Source organism: Salmo salar, chromosome ssa03 (genome assembly GCF_905237065.1).
Source record: "Salmo salar chromosome ssa03, Ssal_v3.1, whole genome shotgun sequence".
Classification (NCBI taxonomy): Eukaryota; Metazoa; Chordata; class Actinopteri; order Salmoniformes; family Salmonidae; genus Salmo; species Salmo salar.
This window is the reverse complement of record NC_059444.1, coordinates 19066172-19081132: the sequence shown is the minus strand read 5'-3', so window position 1 is coordinate 19081132 and position 14961 is coordinate 19066172. Positions and strand designations below refer to the sequence as shown.

Genomic DNA, 14961 nt, shown 5'->3' with positions numbered 1-14961 from the left:
TACACCCTTGTTTAACTCCTCTTTATAATTCAAAACTCTGAGAAGTAGCCATTATTTACTATTTTACACCTGGGGTTGCTATACATTATTTTTACCCATTTTATAATAGAATTACCAAAATTGAAAAAATTCAGTCATTTATAAATAAAATCCACTCTTACTTTATCAAATGCCTTTTCAAAATCCACTATAAAAACCAGGCCTGGCTTAGATGTTTCATGATGTTCTATTATTTCTAGTAGTTGTCGTATATTATCTCCAATGTATCGTCCATGTAAAAAACCTTTCTGATCAGGATGAACAATACCTGGTAAAACCCTTTTAATTCTGAGTGCTATGCATTTCGCTAGTATTTTTGCATCACAACATTGACGTGTAAGGGGCCTCCAGTTTTTTAGACTGGATCTTTATATTTGTTTGTCTTGTTTTAATAGAGAAATCAGACCTTCCTGCTGAGTACCTGACAGACTACCATTTCTATAGGAGTAGTTAAAACAATCTAACAATGGAGCTTTTAGTATATCAAAAAAGGCTTGATATACCTCTACCGGTATGCCATCAAGCCCTGGGGTTTTTCCAGACTGAAAGGATTAAACAGCCTCAAAAAGTTATTTCTCTGATTTTGCCTTCGCACTGATCTTTCTGTACATTTGTTAATTTGAAATTTTTTATATTATTTGGAAACAATTCCTTACCGTAATCTTCATTCAGTGCGAGAGGATGAGACGGAAAAGAAAACATTTGTCTAAAATAATTAGCTTCCTCTTTTAAAATATAATTCGGAGAATCATAGATGACTAAGTCTTCAGTAACGAGTTTCTGCAAATTATTTTTACTAGCGATCCAGTATTGGAGATTCAGGAAGAATTTTGTGCATTGTTCTCCATATTCCATCCAGTTTGCTTTATTTTTGTAATAGATTACATTAGATTGTTCTTGAATAAGTTCCTCAAGTTCTTTTTCCTCTAACTTATTTTGCATCTCTGTAGTATAATTTTTATTGCAATCTACCTGTACTATTAGTTCATGGATTTCCCTTGTTAGTCTTGTCTCTTTAGCCAGAAACTGCTTTTTTATTATTGATTGACCTCTGAAGGTACATTTAAAGGTATCCCAAACAATAAGGGGATTTGCTGAACCTATATTATACTGGAAAAATTCAGTTGAATTATTTTGTCTTAGTTAAGTTAAGTTGTCCTCCAGTAAACTTTGATTAAATTTCCAATATCCCTGTCCACGTGGAAAATCTATAAGAGTTATGTGAATGCCACTTAGATGATCCGATCGCATTCTGTCTCCTTAAAACTTTAACCTTTGATGCAAGAGAGAAAGACAAGAAAGTAGTCAAGACGACTAACTTGATTAAGTCTCCTCCATCTATATCTCACTAGGTTGGGTTTTTTTTGTCTCCAAATATCAACTATTTCTAATGTGTTGTTGATGTGTGCAAGGGTCCCTGGTTCGAGCCCGGGTTGGGGCGAAGAGAGGGACGGAACCTACACTGTTACATTGATGCTGTTGACCCGGATCATTGTTTGCTGCGGAAAAGGAGGAGGTCAAAAGGGGGGTGAGTGTAACCGATGTGAAATGGCTAGTTAGTTAGCGGTGGTGCGCGCTAATAGCGTTTCAATCGGTGACGTCACTCGCTCTGAGACTTGAAGTAGGGTTTCCCCTTGTGTTGTGGCGCGATGGGTAACGATGCTTTGTGGGTGTCAGTTGTTGATGTGTGCAAGGGTCCCTGGTTCGAGCCCAGGTTGGGGCGAAGAGGGGGACGGAACCTACACTGTTACACATATCCACTTCATAGTGGTCAGATATTTTAAACAGTTCCCATACTTTCTATTTTCGTAACCTTAAGTCCCTGTAGAATTTAGTACAGCCACGGTGTTATGGAGCTGTCTCAGAATAGCTGTCCATCTATAAAGAGTTTGTCCACAATGAGAAAGGCACACTTACCCTTGTCCCTTTTTGTTGCCTTTGTACCGGATACAGTCTCTTACGACATCCGTCTATCTCCCTTGGAAATTGGTCATTGAGACTGAATTTGGTCCCTATAAGCTCCCTTCCACAGCTTTAGATCAGCTCCTTTTGTTGGTAGTGTTCAAATTTTGCGATGATCGGTCGGGGACCCTTGGTCTTGTCACTCCGAACTCCAAGTCTGTGTACTCGGTAGAAAGCCACCTTGTTTACAGTCTCTATAGGAAGTTTCAAGGCGGATTGCATGAATTCTCTGATCGCGCCCTCTGGATTATTGCTTGCGTCCTGAGGAATCCCAGAAAAAAATAGATTTTCACGCATGCTACGACTTTGTATGTCTACTAGTGACTCCTTCATCGCCCTGTTTTCCCTGAGTAGACAATCCATGTTGGAATCGTGGATTTTTACCATGGCTGTTGGTGCCTTGTTTTCCCCTTGGAGGGTGAACTCCAAACTCCCCCTCAGCCCTGCTACCACCTCACACAACCTTTCCAGTTTTATCCAGTTTTGCATGGATTCCAGCCAGAGCACTAGCCTCTACTTCAACGGTAAGTAAATAGTCTGTGTCTGTAGATGAATCTGTTTTTCTTTTTTTTGTCGGGTTAAAGTTATTTTGTGAAGTAGTCAGATCTTTCCATGATGGAGTATGTTGCTCCTCTATAGCGTAAAGTTGTTGGTACTCGTCGATTTCCCTCAGGATCTCCTTAGTATACAGGTTGGCTCTTTACTGCAACCAGTTGTTTTACGAAAAGATAACAATGAGTCCCCAATCAATGCTTTAAATTGCACCAACGGCATCATCACGATGAAATGTATTTCAAATTTTGTTACAGCAATACGGTGCATTAAAACTAAAAGCAGATTTACCTAGCTTGTTGGAGACCCTCAAGAATTATCCAGTCCTGTGAACAGCAAAGTTAGATAATATGAAGTAGGACCTTGTAAACAAAAAGGGAGTAATGCAGAGATCTACGAGTCTTTAGCAAAGTCCAGCCAACCTTTTGATGCAGGGATGAGTATCAAAACTGTCACCTGTAACAAGATTGCATCCCAAGGTTTAAGAATAATAGCAGATGCACTTTGATAGATAATATCACCATAGTCAAAAACAGATAAAAAGGTTGACTGAATAATCTGCTTCCTACTGCTTAGAGAAAGGCACGATCTGTTTCTGTAGTGCACTACTTTTGACCAGGGTCTGTTGTGCACTATATAGGGAATAGGATGTCATTTGGGACACAGAGTTTAAGAGGCTATGGGCTGATACTGTATGTCTGTGTAGTAAGACAAAGACAGACATACAGTTGAAGTCGGAAGTTTACATACACTTAGGTTGGAGTCATTAAAACTCATTTATCAACCACTCCACAAATTTCTTGTAAACAAACTATAGCATTGGCAAGTTGGTTAGGACATATACTTTGTGCATGACACAAGTCATTTTTTCAACAATTGTTTACAGTCAGATTATTTCACTTATAATTCACTGTATCACAATTCCAGTGGGTCAGAAGTTTACATACACTAAGTTGACTGTGCCTTTAAACAGCTTGGAAAATTCCAGAAAATGATGTCATGGCTTTAGAAGCTTCTGATAGGCTAATTGACAATATTTGAATCAATTGGAGGTGTACCTGTGGATGTATTTCAAGGCCTACCTTCAAACTCAGTGCCTCTTTGCTTGAAATCATGGGAAAATCAAAAGAAATCAGCCAAGACCTCCACAAGTCTGGTTCATCCTTGGGAGCAATTTCCAAATGCCTGAAGGTACCACGTTCATCTATACAAACAGTAGTATGCAAGTATAAACACCATGGGACCACGCAGCCATCATACCGCTCAGGAAGGAGGCGCATTCTGTCTCCTAGAGATGAACGTCCTTTGGTGCGAAAAGTGAAAATCAATCCCAGAACAACAGCAAAGAACCTTGTGAAGATGCTGGAGGAAACGGGTACAAAAGTATCTATATCCACAGTAAAACAAGTCCTATATCGACATAACCTGAAAGGCTGCTCAGCAAGGAAGAAGCCACTGCTCCAAAACCACCATAAAAAAGCCAGACAATAGTTTGCAACTGCACATGGTGACAAAGATAGTACTTTTTGGAGAAATGTCCTCTGGGATGAAACAAAAATAGAACTGTTTGGCCATAATGACCATTGTTATGTTTGGAGGAAAAAGGGGGAGGCTTGCAAGCCGAAGAACACCATCCCAACCGTGAAGCACGGGGGTGGCCGCATCATGTTGTGGGGGTGCTTTGCTGCAGGAGGGACTGGTGCGCTTCACAGAATAGATGGCATCATGAGGTAGTAAAAATATGTGGATATATTGAAGCAACATCTCAAGACATCAGTTAGGAAGGTAAAGCTTGGCCGCAAATGGGTCATCCAAATGGGCAATGACTCCAAGCGTTCTTGTGTGCGAGTAAGGAGGCCTGCAAACCTGACTTCGTTACACCAGCTCTGTGAGGAGGAATGGGCCAAAATTCACCCAACTTATTGTGGGAAGCTTGTGGAAGGCTACCTGAACCATTTGACCCAAGTTAAACAATTTAAAGGCAATGCTACCAAATACTAATTGAGTGTATGTAAACTTCTGACCCACTAGGAATGTGATGAACGAAATAAAAGCTGAAATAAATCATTCTCTCTACTATTATTCTGACATTTCACATTCTTAAAATAAAGTGGTGATCCTAACTGACCTAAGACAGGGAATTCTTACTAGGATTAAATGTCAAGAATTGTGAAAAACTGAGTTTAAATGTATTTGGTTAAGGTGTATGTAAACTTCCGACTTCAACTGTTTAAAGCACTCGAGAAACATTTATGAAACAAAGTTAGGTCAGCTAAAAGAAGCTTCATTGGACCCAATTTATTCTCCTTTTTCTGTGAACTGGAAAAGTCTGGAATTTAACCAGTTCAGTATCTAGAGCATTCATAGACTGTGTCCCTCAAGACACTGTGTTCTCTTCAATGTTTGTTTCTTCAGGGACATCCAGTTACTCCTATTTCATCCACCTGTGAGAAACCATTCACCTTTCCTCCTTCTCTCCACACATCCCTTTTATCTCTCTATCGTCACTCGCTTCCTGTCTGTTTAGCGGCCTTATTTTTCTCTTTCCACCCATCACTAAGTCCACTCATTCCTTTATTCATTCAGCTAAACAAGTCGTAATGCATTTCTATCCATCTCTCCACCCCACTTGCTTTTCACAGTGTTCCTTCTGTCTCCATTTCTCATCACTCCATATGTCTTTTTTTAACGCTCTGTCTTGTTACAGTGACCATTTCTCTCTTATTTTAAGCTGTTGTCTTTTTAATCTTCCTCTCCCCTCTTTCTCTCTCCCTCTCTGACTCTCTCCTTTCTCCAGTGTGTACGTCTCGCTGTCAGAAGTTCCTGATCTCTCGTGTGGGCGAGGACTGGATCTTTCTCATCCTCCTGGGTCTGGTCATGGCCCTGGTCAGCTGGGTGATGGACTACGCTATAGCCTTCTGTCAACAAGGTGAGAGAGAGGGAGGGAGAGATATTCCTGGGTCTTTTGGGTAATGGACTACACCATAGGGAATGGAAGGAGGGTGAGAGAGAGGGTGAGATATTCCTAGCTCCCCTAGTGTAAAAAGGTTCTGGAATGTGCCCTTAATAGGTTTTATGCATCTGTGTGTGTCTCTGCGCTGTAGCTCAGAAGTGGATGTACGGGGGACTGAACAGTAACATGCTCCTGCAGTACCTGGCCTGGGTCACCTACCCAGTGGTGCTCATCACTTTCTCAGCAGGGTTCACACAGATACTGGCCCCGCAGGCTGTGGGTAAAGTACTCAAGTGTGAAACGCGCACACACACACACACACACACACTCATTCAATGTAATCTTACACCTACATTTAAATAGCTCATTTGCATACAGAATGAAACACTGTGCAATATTATTTAAAGGTCACAGATGTATGGCGTCGACTCAGTCCACATGGGTAGTTGACAGAAGTTATACAACTTCAGGACATCCTTCACTATATCCTTGAAACCACTAGTAATGACTGCCTTGAATTCATAAATAATCTTGAAGTGGATCTATGAATATACATTTTACCGCACTCTCCGTCCTCCCCATCCTCCTATCCCACCTCCCTCGCCCTCCTCTCATCCGTCCCCCTCTCTCACCTCCTCATTTTCCTCAGGTTCGGGTATCCCAGAGATGAAGACCATTCTTAGAGGTGTGGTACTTAAGGAGTATCTCACCTTTAAAACCTTTGTGGCCAAGGTTATCGGGCTGACCTGTGCTCTGGGCAGTGGCATGCCCCTGGGAAAGGAGGTGGGAAACCCCTAGTGGACTGTTACGGAATGAAAGTGAAATGTTTGAAATTCCTAGGAGCAGTTTTGCCATAAGATCATCATGAATACGGTTATGGACAGAGAGAACCTTATTCTAGTTCAGCACTCTTACTCTTAGACACTTGATGAATACGGGCCCTGGTCTGAAATTGCTTTAGTTTTGCCTTCTTTTCCCCCTTTTTCCCCTCCTTTATTACTAACTCTGCATTTCATGTTCTTTCTCTCCGTCATCCTCTGACCCCTACCCCTCCATCTTTCTCTTTCTCTCTCTCGTTCCTCCAATCTCTCATTCAGGGCCCGTTCGTTCATGTGGCCAGTCTGTGTGCAGCTCTCCTGAGTAAATTCATGGCTGCCTTGTTTGGTGGGATTTACATGGTGAGAGACAGGTTCCCCCCCCCCCCCACACACACACACTCAATTTGGTTTTAGTATATGTGTGATATCTGTCTGACCAGCCTGCCACCCCTCCAGGACACACACTCACCCCCACTCACCTGAGCCCGTCCCTGGGCTTCAGCACACAGTACGACTCCTGTCTGCCAAGAAATTACTCTCTCTGCCATACACCACCCAAGACCTGGAGGAGGAGGAGGAGGAGGAGGGGGGGAGGAAGGAAGGAAAAGGGAGCTGGAGGAAGAACATTTCAAGTCAGAAAGCATCAAATCAGACTCTACTTCAGAACAATTACATAATGATCACGGTTGAGGTTCATCCTGTTTGAACCCAATCACTATAGGAGATTGAATGCATTTTTCTGTCCAAAACTAAAGCAATAAAAAGAATATCTCCCAGCAGATTTTGGTCTCTGCTTTTCTTCAATTTAACTCTCAGGTACTCACTCAGATTTCTGTCTTTTCCCACTTACTGCTTAAGGAAGAGCCCTTTGAGGGAAACAAGGTACGAGTGCACGTGTGTCTAAGTATGTGCACGCCTCAGTGTCCACTTGTTTCATGTTTGTTGGGGCATCATGTGAGCGCCCTTCCGTTTCAAGTCAAGCATTTATATTCTGTTCTATGTGAATGCCATCATGACACATACGACAAACAGTACATGACATCTCCCTTCATGTTATTCTGTTAATCTAAATTCCAACATTACTCTCTGTAATTCCATTATGTACTTGTATGTGTGTACTATGTGTGCTTGCACATATGTGTTTGTGTCTGTGTGGGTGTCTGTGAGTGTGTGTATGTTCCTATTACAGAATGAGTTGAGGAACACAGAAATGCTATCAGCAGCGTGTGCAGTAGGGGTGGGATGCTGCTTTGCTGCCCCTATTGGAGGTACGCAACCATGGGAAGTCCATGTACTTTACAATATACAGTGGGGAGAAATACAGTAAGTGATGAATGGTGTTACTGCAACAGTGATTGTGTGTGCTGCAGGTGTGCTCTTCAGCATTGAGGTAACGTCAACATTCTTTGCTGTGAGGAACTACTGGAGGGGTTTTTTTGCTGCCACCTTCAGCGCCTTCATCTTCAGAGTACTGGCTGTGTGGAACCAGGACGAAGGTGAGGAGGTGTGTGTGCGGGGGTGGTCTTGGGTCTGTGTCATTGATCCAATAGTTAGTCAGAGCTGACTGGTGTTATTCTCTCTGTCTCTCTCAGAGACCATCACGGCTCTTTTTAAGACACGTTTCCGTCTGGACTTCCCCTTTGACCTCCAGGAGTTGCCAGCCTTCGCCATCCTGGGGTAAGTGTGTGTGTTTACTGTGTCCTGTGTGTTCTACACACCCTGCTCAAAGTCCTCAGTATCGTCACTGTAAATGGCTATTAACCTAGAACTGTGTGTGACTGTCCCCTGTCATACTCAGGATTGCGTGTGGTTTTGGTGGGGCTCTGTTTGTCTACCTGAACAGACTGATAGTAGAGTGTATGAGGAAACAGAAGACCATCAACAAGTTCCTGCTTAGGAAGTGAGTCTCTGAATATTATTCTATTGAACTGTTATGTATTGTACACACACAAACATATGGAGGACCAAATCTGCAGTAATTATAGATAAATGCACAAATAAATAGATGAATAAATAAATGGATGAATGAATGCACACAAATAGATAAATCATTATTTTAATAATTAATCCCACTCTCATTTTATTAATTTATATTATTTCTTAATTTATTTATTTCTGTACGTCTTCCTTCAATATGATAATGAGGTGTCAATCAAACGTATGTGGGTGGTATCTAACACACCAATGGTGAATCAATGCCAAAGCACCTTGCATGATTGCAGTTGCCTGGGCTGCGTTCAGTATAACCGATTAGCCCCCCTCATCAGCCAATAATGTGCAGTGCATATAGCTATGTATTAATATTATATGTCACCGTTTTTGGGGTAGAAATCAGTTATATGCAGCTGTACCGCAGGCGCACCATAAAAACATTGCTCTTCCTTGATTTAGAAGCAGGTGAACAATTTTACAACACTGATCCATTGACTGCGTTACTTTTGACAATAAGCCACCGGACTACAGTCATATCGTTTTGAACCTAGAAGAAGGAGTTGACCGGGATTGCCCAGAAAACCATGTTACTGTAAACGAACGTTACTGAGTGAGTATCAAGCTCGGCTTCATGTAATTAAGTCGAGTTGGTTAGCTAGCAGCGTTTTACAGCCAAACTCACACTTAGCTAGTTAGCTAATGAACTAAACTGCAATTATCATACATTATTAAGTTATTATCTAGCTAGTTACGGTACTTAAATATTTGTCAAATGTAAAGCAAGCAGTGCCATCGCATGTCAGAAGTAATGCATGTCGGCTAGATCACTTATTGTAGAATGCATACTTAATTAATAGAGATGTTATTTAGCTAGTTACATACTTAGGCTAATTCTTGACATAATACATATTTGAAGCAGTTTGGTTGCAATATTAGGTCTCAATCACTGGCATCTAAACTAGCAACTAAGCCAACTACAATCAAATGAGGAGCATGATGTCAACGATGTGAAGGTAGCCACAGTACAGATGAGCCACAATAGTGGCATTTGCTTTTTGCCTTAGCAATTGTTAGTAAGATGAGAAGTGGTGCCATAAAATAGTTTATCTAGCTATAAATCCACATGTAAGCCATGTCATTTGTTGTAGCTGTTTACACAAAATGGCATGTATACTTTTAAATCAGCTCCTATTGTCATTTACAGACATGAATCCTAAATACAGGTACCATTTGAATTGTGTTAATCTCTGCAATTTGTCATCTGATCTCTTGGAGCCTGGTGGAGGCAGGACATTTTTCTACATCTACGTTGAGGCTTGTTACCAGCGGGAACATGGAGCACTCTGTCAGTAAGTCATGATATTGTTTTCCTTTACATTGCATAATGCTAGGCAAAGCTCTCATTCTAGCACACTACCTCTATCAGTCTCTCTCCAGGTGCTACAGAGACAGAATGGTCCTCCGAGCCTTCTGACCAACTACCTGTGATTTCTCCAGAGCACAGAGAAGTAAGCTACACTCATAAAAGTATACTATGTAAACCTTCACTATGGCGGTCTGCCTGTATGACAGCATAGCATATTATCCAGGCCACTGGTTGGGTTGGATTTACTGTACACACAAACTCACTCTCACTTCTCTGTAAAAGTCCCAGACTTTTATCAAATGTGGAAGGACCACCAGAGGGCAGGCTGGGCTCATAGATAGTAGCCCAACAAGGCATGTGAGACAAGGTAACCAGAGTCAATTAAGCACAGCTGACGGTACTAATGAGATATTCTCTTTCCCCTACAAGAGAGATGGAACCAGCAAGAAAAGGGGGAAGATAAACTATCTCTGGACAATGGCTACGGAGAGCGAGGTGCTATCAAAGAAGATCCATTAAGACGGTGACGAATATGTGATTGTTGTTATAGTTTGAAGATAATCGTAATGTGATCCTGTGTCATCTAAAGAAGATGTATGTTGTTCCTTTGGAGATTGTCATTGACTGTGTTGGAGTGTTTGTATTGTCAGAAATCCCTCAATAGAGAACTGTGTTGAATCAAGAAAACCTACTCTGGACTCGTTTATTCCACCTTTCCACTTTAGAGTGACACCAAATGACTTGGTCCGCTCACACAAAACTAACATGTGTCCATCCCCCTAATCTCCAGGTGAGTCTGCTGGGCCATGGAACTCTAGAGCAGTACATCCAAAAAACCTTCCACCCTGTTGTCAGCTATCTGCAGATAGTTCCCTGATGGATGCAACTATCAAGGCTTTCAAAGGCCACGTTTTGGGGGTGACCAAGTGCAATAAAGTTTTGTATTAACTAATTTTCATTTTGTTAGATGACAAAATACCTTTTTCATGTCACATTGGTCTTCACACTAACTTCTGTGGTAACTTTTAAACAAAGACAACACAGGCTGTGTTCGAAGGCAGCCCAATTCTGGCCTTTTCTTCACTAATTGGTGTTTTGACATCAGATGTTGTTCAGAGCTGATCTGAGTGGTCAAAAGACCAGTTAGTGAAAAACAAAACATAATTGGGCTGCCTATGTGAACGCAGCCTTAGAGTTTATGCTTTAAAAAGCCTAGAGTAAATGAGTCATGTCCAGATTAATACATTTTTATTCATGTATATGAGACACAAATATCCCTGACAAGATTGAAGAATGGGATAAGTAGACAAAGTGAATGTCTGTGTCCGTAGCATAATTTGAGTGGTTACTTACAATGCATGTTGACAGAATGGCTGCGAGACAGTGTTGCTGTACTCCCAGGTAAGACCCTTGCTTTCGGTACCACGGAAGGCCATAGTTTAGTCAGGCTGCTTTTGAAGAAGTGTCACCATCCAGGTCCATGTCACAACTTGCAGTAGCCTGATGGGGAGATGAAATGCATTATGTACCTTTCATCACCAAGCCATGTTAGCGTTTACTGCACATGTTGCTGAACAATTCAACCCTTTTGTTAGTGTCATTGATATGGAAATTCACATTCCGTTAATAAGCATCGACTAATACCTCTAGGGCAGAGGTAGGCAACCCTTTTCCTGGAGTGCCGCGGGCGCTTTAATGTTTTTGATTAAACTGACCTGGAAGACCAGGTGTGTTTTAAATTGAGATAATCACTGAACTGATAAATTAGCTCAGTTGGTCAGGGCGGAGTTCAGTACATAGAAAGTTCAATTGAACAAAAGTGGTGCTGTACTTAACGACCAGTTTAAAAATGAGAGGCTTGGGTTGTCGGTTCAAGGTATACCGCTGCCCTTTAAATATGTTGCTTCAAGGCACACACCCACTGAACGGAGCAAACGTATGTCTAAGAACATGCAAGAAAGTTTGGGTAAAATGTGTCATTCAGTACAAACTGTTCCGCAATGTAGCAAACATTTAAGTGAACTATAGCCTAGTTGGAACAAAATTCTGCAGTACCTGGGCTCCCGAGTGGCGCAGATGTCTAAGGCACAGCATCTCTTTGTGCTTGAGGCGTCACTACAGACCCTGGTTCTATCCCAGGCTGTATCACAACCGGCCGTGATCGGAAGTCCTATAGGGCGGCGCACAATTGGCCCAGCGTCGTTAGGGGAGGATTTGGCCAGGGTAAAAATAAAAACGTTTGCCTGCTCTAGGGTCCTGTGGTGAAGTGACTGCTGTGCAAGGTATTGGGCAACAGCTTTCTTCCAGGGCCGATATTCACAAAACATCTCAGTAGAGAGTGATCTAGGATAACCTCCTTGTCAATGTAATTGTAGTCAATGTGAAGACAATCCTAACATCAGTACTCCTACTCTGAGATTCTTTGTGAATATGGTCCCTGGCCTGTCAACAATATGAATAATTAGCTCAGTAACTTAGCTAACAAGCCAATGAAACACTTGTAAATGTGCACAAGCCTAATAAAGCAGGTGTATATGAAAACAGCCTATTTGCTGTGAAATTAAGGCATTTATCTTGCAAACTTTGTCACCAATTGATTAAACAGGCAGGGGAACAAAGTAGTTTAACAAAAACTGCGGAATAGTCTAACTAGCTAGTCTTTCAAATACAGCTACCAATATATCTAGTTAATTATTTTCTAGAAACCTAGCTACAGTCTGTTTAGCTAGCTAAGGTGACCTCTGATGGTGGGAGTAAACTAACGTTAGCTAGTTTGGCCCCTGCAGTTAAGGTAGCTGGCTAGTTACATTTTTAATCAACTTTATTAATCGTATGAATAGCTAGCAGAGATATTCGTTCACACATGTCCCTTGTAGCAGCTAGTTGACCCAAATTGTCTGCATGCCTCCACACGGAAAAGCAGATAATATGGAGATTTGTCGTTTTCAACAGCGGCCAGCACTGCCAGAGCAACCCACTGTACAGTGTTGCCAACTCCTCAGTAAGGAAAGTAGCTATTGGCTGTCCTAAAAGTTGCTAGAAGTTGCTAAATGACGTCATTGCCTAATTTGCATAATTGGCCATGTGCATGTAATTGTGATGGACGCAGTAGGAGAGAGGAATAACATCGTGGGAGAGACGAAAAGTGAGTAAAAAACACCCTAAATATGTTTATAACTACAAATGAACTTTCCTGTCTTTTTTTTTTTTATGTCACAATTCCTCCTCCTTTATCTGGGCTTGACCCAAAAGAGACACTGGCGGAGTTACTTAGTTTTTTATTAATTTTTTTGGTTTAGTTTTCTTAATTTGGTTTGGTTTTTAACCTTATGTTCCACTTAGGAGCCTACAACAAGTCACAGTAAAACATGAACATTTTTAACCATAACATGTTTCACATTTATTGTATACAATCTACATTAATAATCTAAATGGACCAAAGAGAGACAATAGAAAAAACTGTCAATGGCAATGTGAGAAAATTATGGTAACTAGTCTGGCCATAATTCAGGTTAATTATTATTAAATTTTTTCCAGACCCCCCTCCACACACACACACACACACACACACACACACACACACACACACACACACACACACACACACACAGGCTGTGCTGGCTCACAGAAATAGTGGGTCATCGTCATTTTGGTGAAGGCTCTCTATGGCAGGTTCAGCAACTGAGGGAGCTGACTTAAATGAGTACGCAGCTGATGTGCCAAAAAGCTGCAAAACATTATCAGGCAGCTGGTGCTCATAGCCAGCCTCACCAGACAGCTTCAGTCCATATCGAATGTACAGGATGGAGTTAAGGGTCTGCAAGGACATCCGATTTCTAAGTTTGCTTTTTACCACACTCATCTGGCTGAATACTCTCTCGACTTCAGCATTCGAGTGGGGCAAGGACAACACAGACACAGCAGCCATGGCAAGGGTTGATATCAGCTGCATCCCTGAACTTCCAAATCTCACTCCAGAAGCCCAGTGTGTTTTTTTTGTCTCATTCCATTTACTAAGATGGATGGCATGCCATTGCTGGACAATCTGTATATCTCTGCAGGGGAGTAGCCAAGGAGCTTGGCTATTTTTTTCTATTTCTCCAGGGCTCTTATTGTGCTTTAGAGTTTCCTCCACATTGAAAACTGACATGTACTGCAATGCTTCGATGTTGTCCGGCAGTCTCACCCTCAACTCATTAGTGAGGGAGATGGTGAAGGTTACACACCGCTTTCTGACATTGTTTTCATCCTCAGGCGCAAGGTGAAGCTCAGCTGCCTTTGACTCAAAAAGGTAACCAAGGTACGGTTTGGGACTGTTTGGGACTAGAGATGCGACCCAGTAGGTCCTTCGATATTTATGGATGCGACCCAATCGTTCGTTCTTTATGTTCTGTTGCCATGCTCACTGCCCACGTTCTTATCCCTTGCTAGCTAGTTAGCAAGCTACTGCTAACAGTCACAACCTCTGCAGCCAGAATAACAGCAAAGCAGCTGTTTTCTTTTGACATTCATTTGCATACAGTGCCTAGCAAAAGTATTCATCCCCCTTGGCGGTTTTCCTATTTTGTTGCATTACAACCTGTAATTGAAATGTATTTTTATTTGGATTTCATGTAATGGACATACACAAAAGAGTCAATTGGTGAAGTGAAATGGAAAAAAAATAAACAAAAGTGGTGTGGGATTCACCCCCTTTGCTACAGAGCCCCAAAATAAGATCTGGTGCAACCAATTACCTTCAGAAGTCATATAATTAGTTAAATAAAGTCCACCTGTGTGCAATCTAAGTGCCACATGATCTGTCACATGATCTCAGTGTATATATACACCTGTTCTGAAAGGCCCCAGAGTCTGCAACACCCCTAAGCAAAGGGCACCACCAAGCAAGCGGCACTGTGAAGACCAAGGAGCTCTCCAAACAGGCCAGGGACAAAGTTGTGGAAAAGTACAGATTTGGGTTATAAATAAATATCAGAAACTATGAACATCCCACTGAGCACCAAAAAATCCATTATTACCAAAATGGATGGAAAGAATATGGCACCACAGCAAACCTGCCAAGAGAGGGCCGCCCACCAAAACTCACAGACCAGGCAAGGAGGGCATTAATCAGAGAGGCAACAAAGAGACCAATGATAACCCTGAAGGAGCTGCAAAGCTCCACAGCGGAGATTGGAGTATCTGTACATAGGACCACTTTAAGCCGTACACTCCACAGAGCTGGGCTTTACAGAAAAGTGGGCAGAAAAAGATCCCAGTGGCTGGATGTGCCAAGCTTATAGAGACATACCCCAAGAGACTTGCAGCTGTAATTGCTACAAAAGGTGGCTCTACAAAGT

The 14961-nt window shown here is 41.9% G+C and overlaps 1 protein-coding gene and 1 long non-coding RNA gene across 2 annotated transcripts in view; both read left to right on the top strand.

Annotated features, from left to right (window-relative positions):
- The window catches only part of LOC106599558 (chloride channel protein 2), a 127468-nt gene that overhangs the window by 76139 nt on the left and 36368 nt on the right, over positions 1–14961 (top strand). The window contains exons 3-11 of the mRNA XM_045714612.1: positions 5351–5482; positions 5658–5786; positions 6156–6289; positions 6604–6684; positions 7183–7206; positions 7514–7592; positions 7695–7820; positions 7917–8001; positions 8123–8224. Of these exons, the coding sequence (XP_045570568.1) occupies positions 5351–5482; positions 5658–5786; positions 6156–6289; positions 6604–6684; positions 7183–7206; positions 7514–7592; positions 7695–7820; positions 7917–8001; positions 8123–8224 (892 nt within the window). The remainder of the gene's footprint in view (positions 1–5350; positions 5483–5657; positions 5787–6155; positions 6290–6603; positions 6685–7182; positions 7207–7513; positions 7593–7694; positions 7821–7916; positions 8002–8122; positions 8225–14961) is intronic.
- Positions 8239–10533, top strand: LOC123741617 (uncharacterized). Its single transcript, XR_006769083.1, has 4 exons — positions 8239–8866; positions 9532–9605; positions 9683–9764; positions 10052–10533. It is a non-coding gene; the product is annotated as an uncharacterized lncRNA (long non-coding RNA).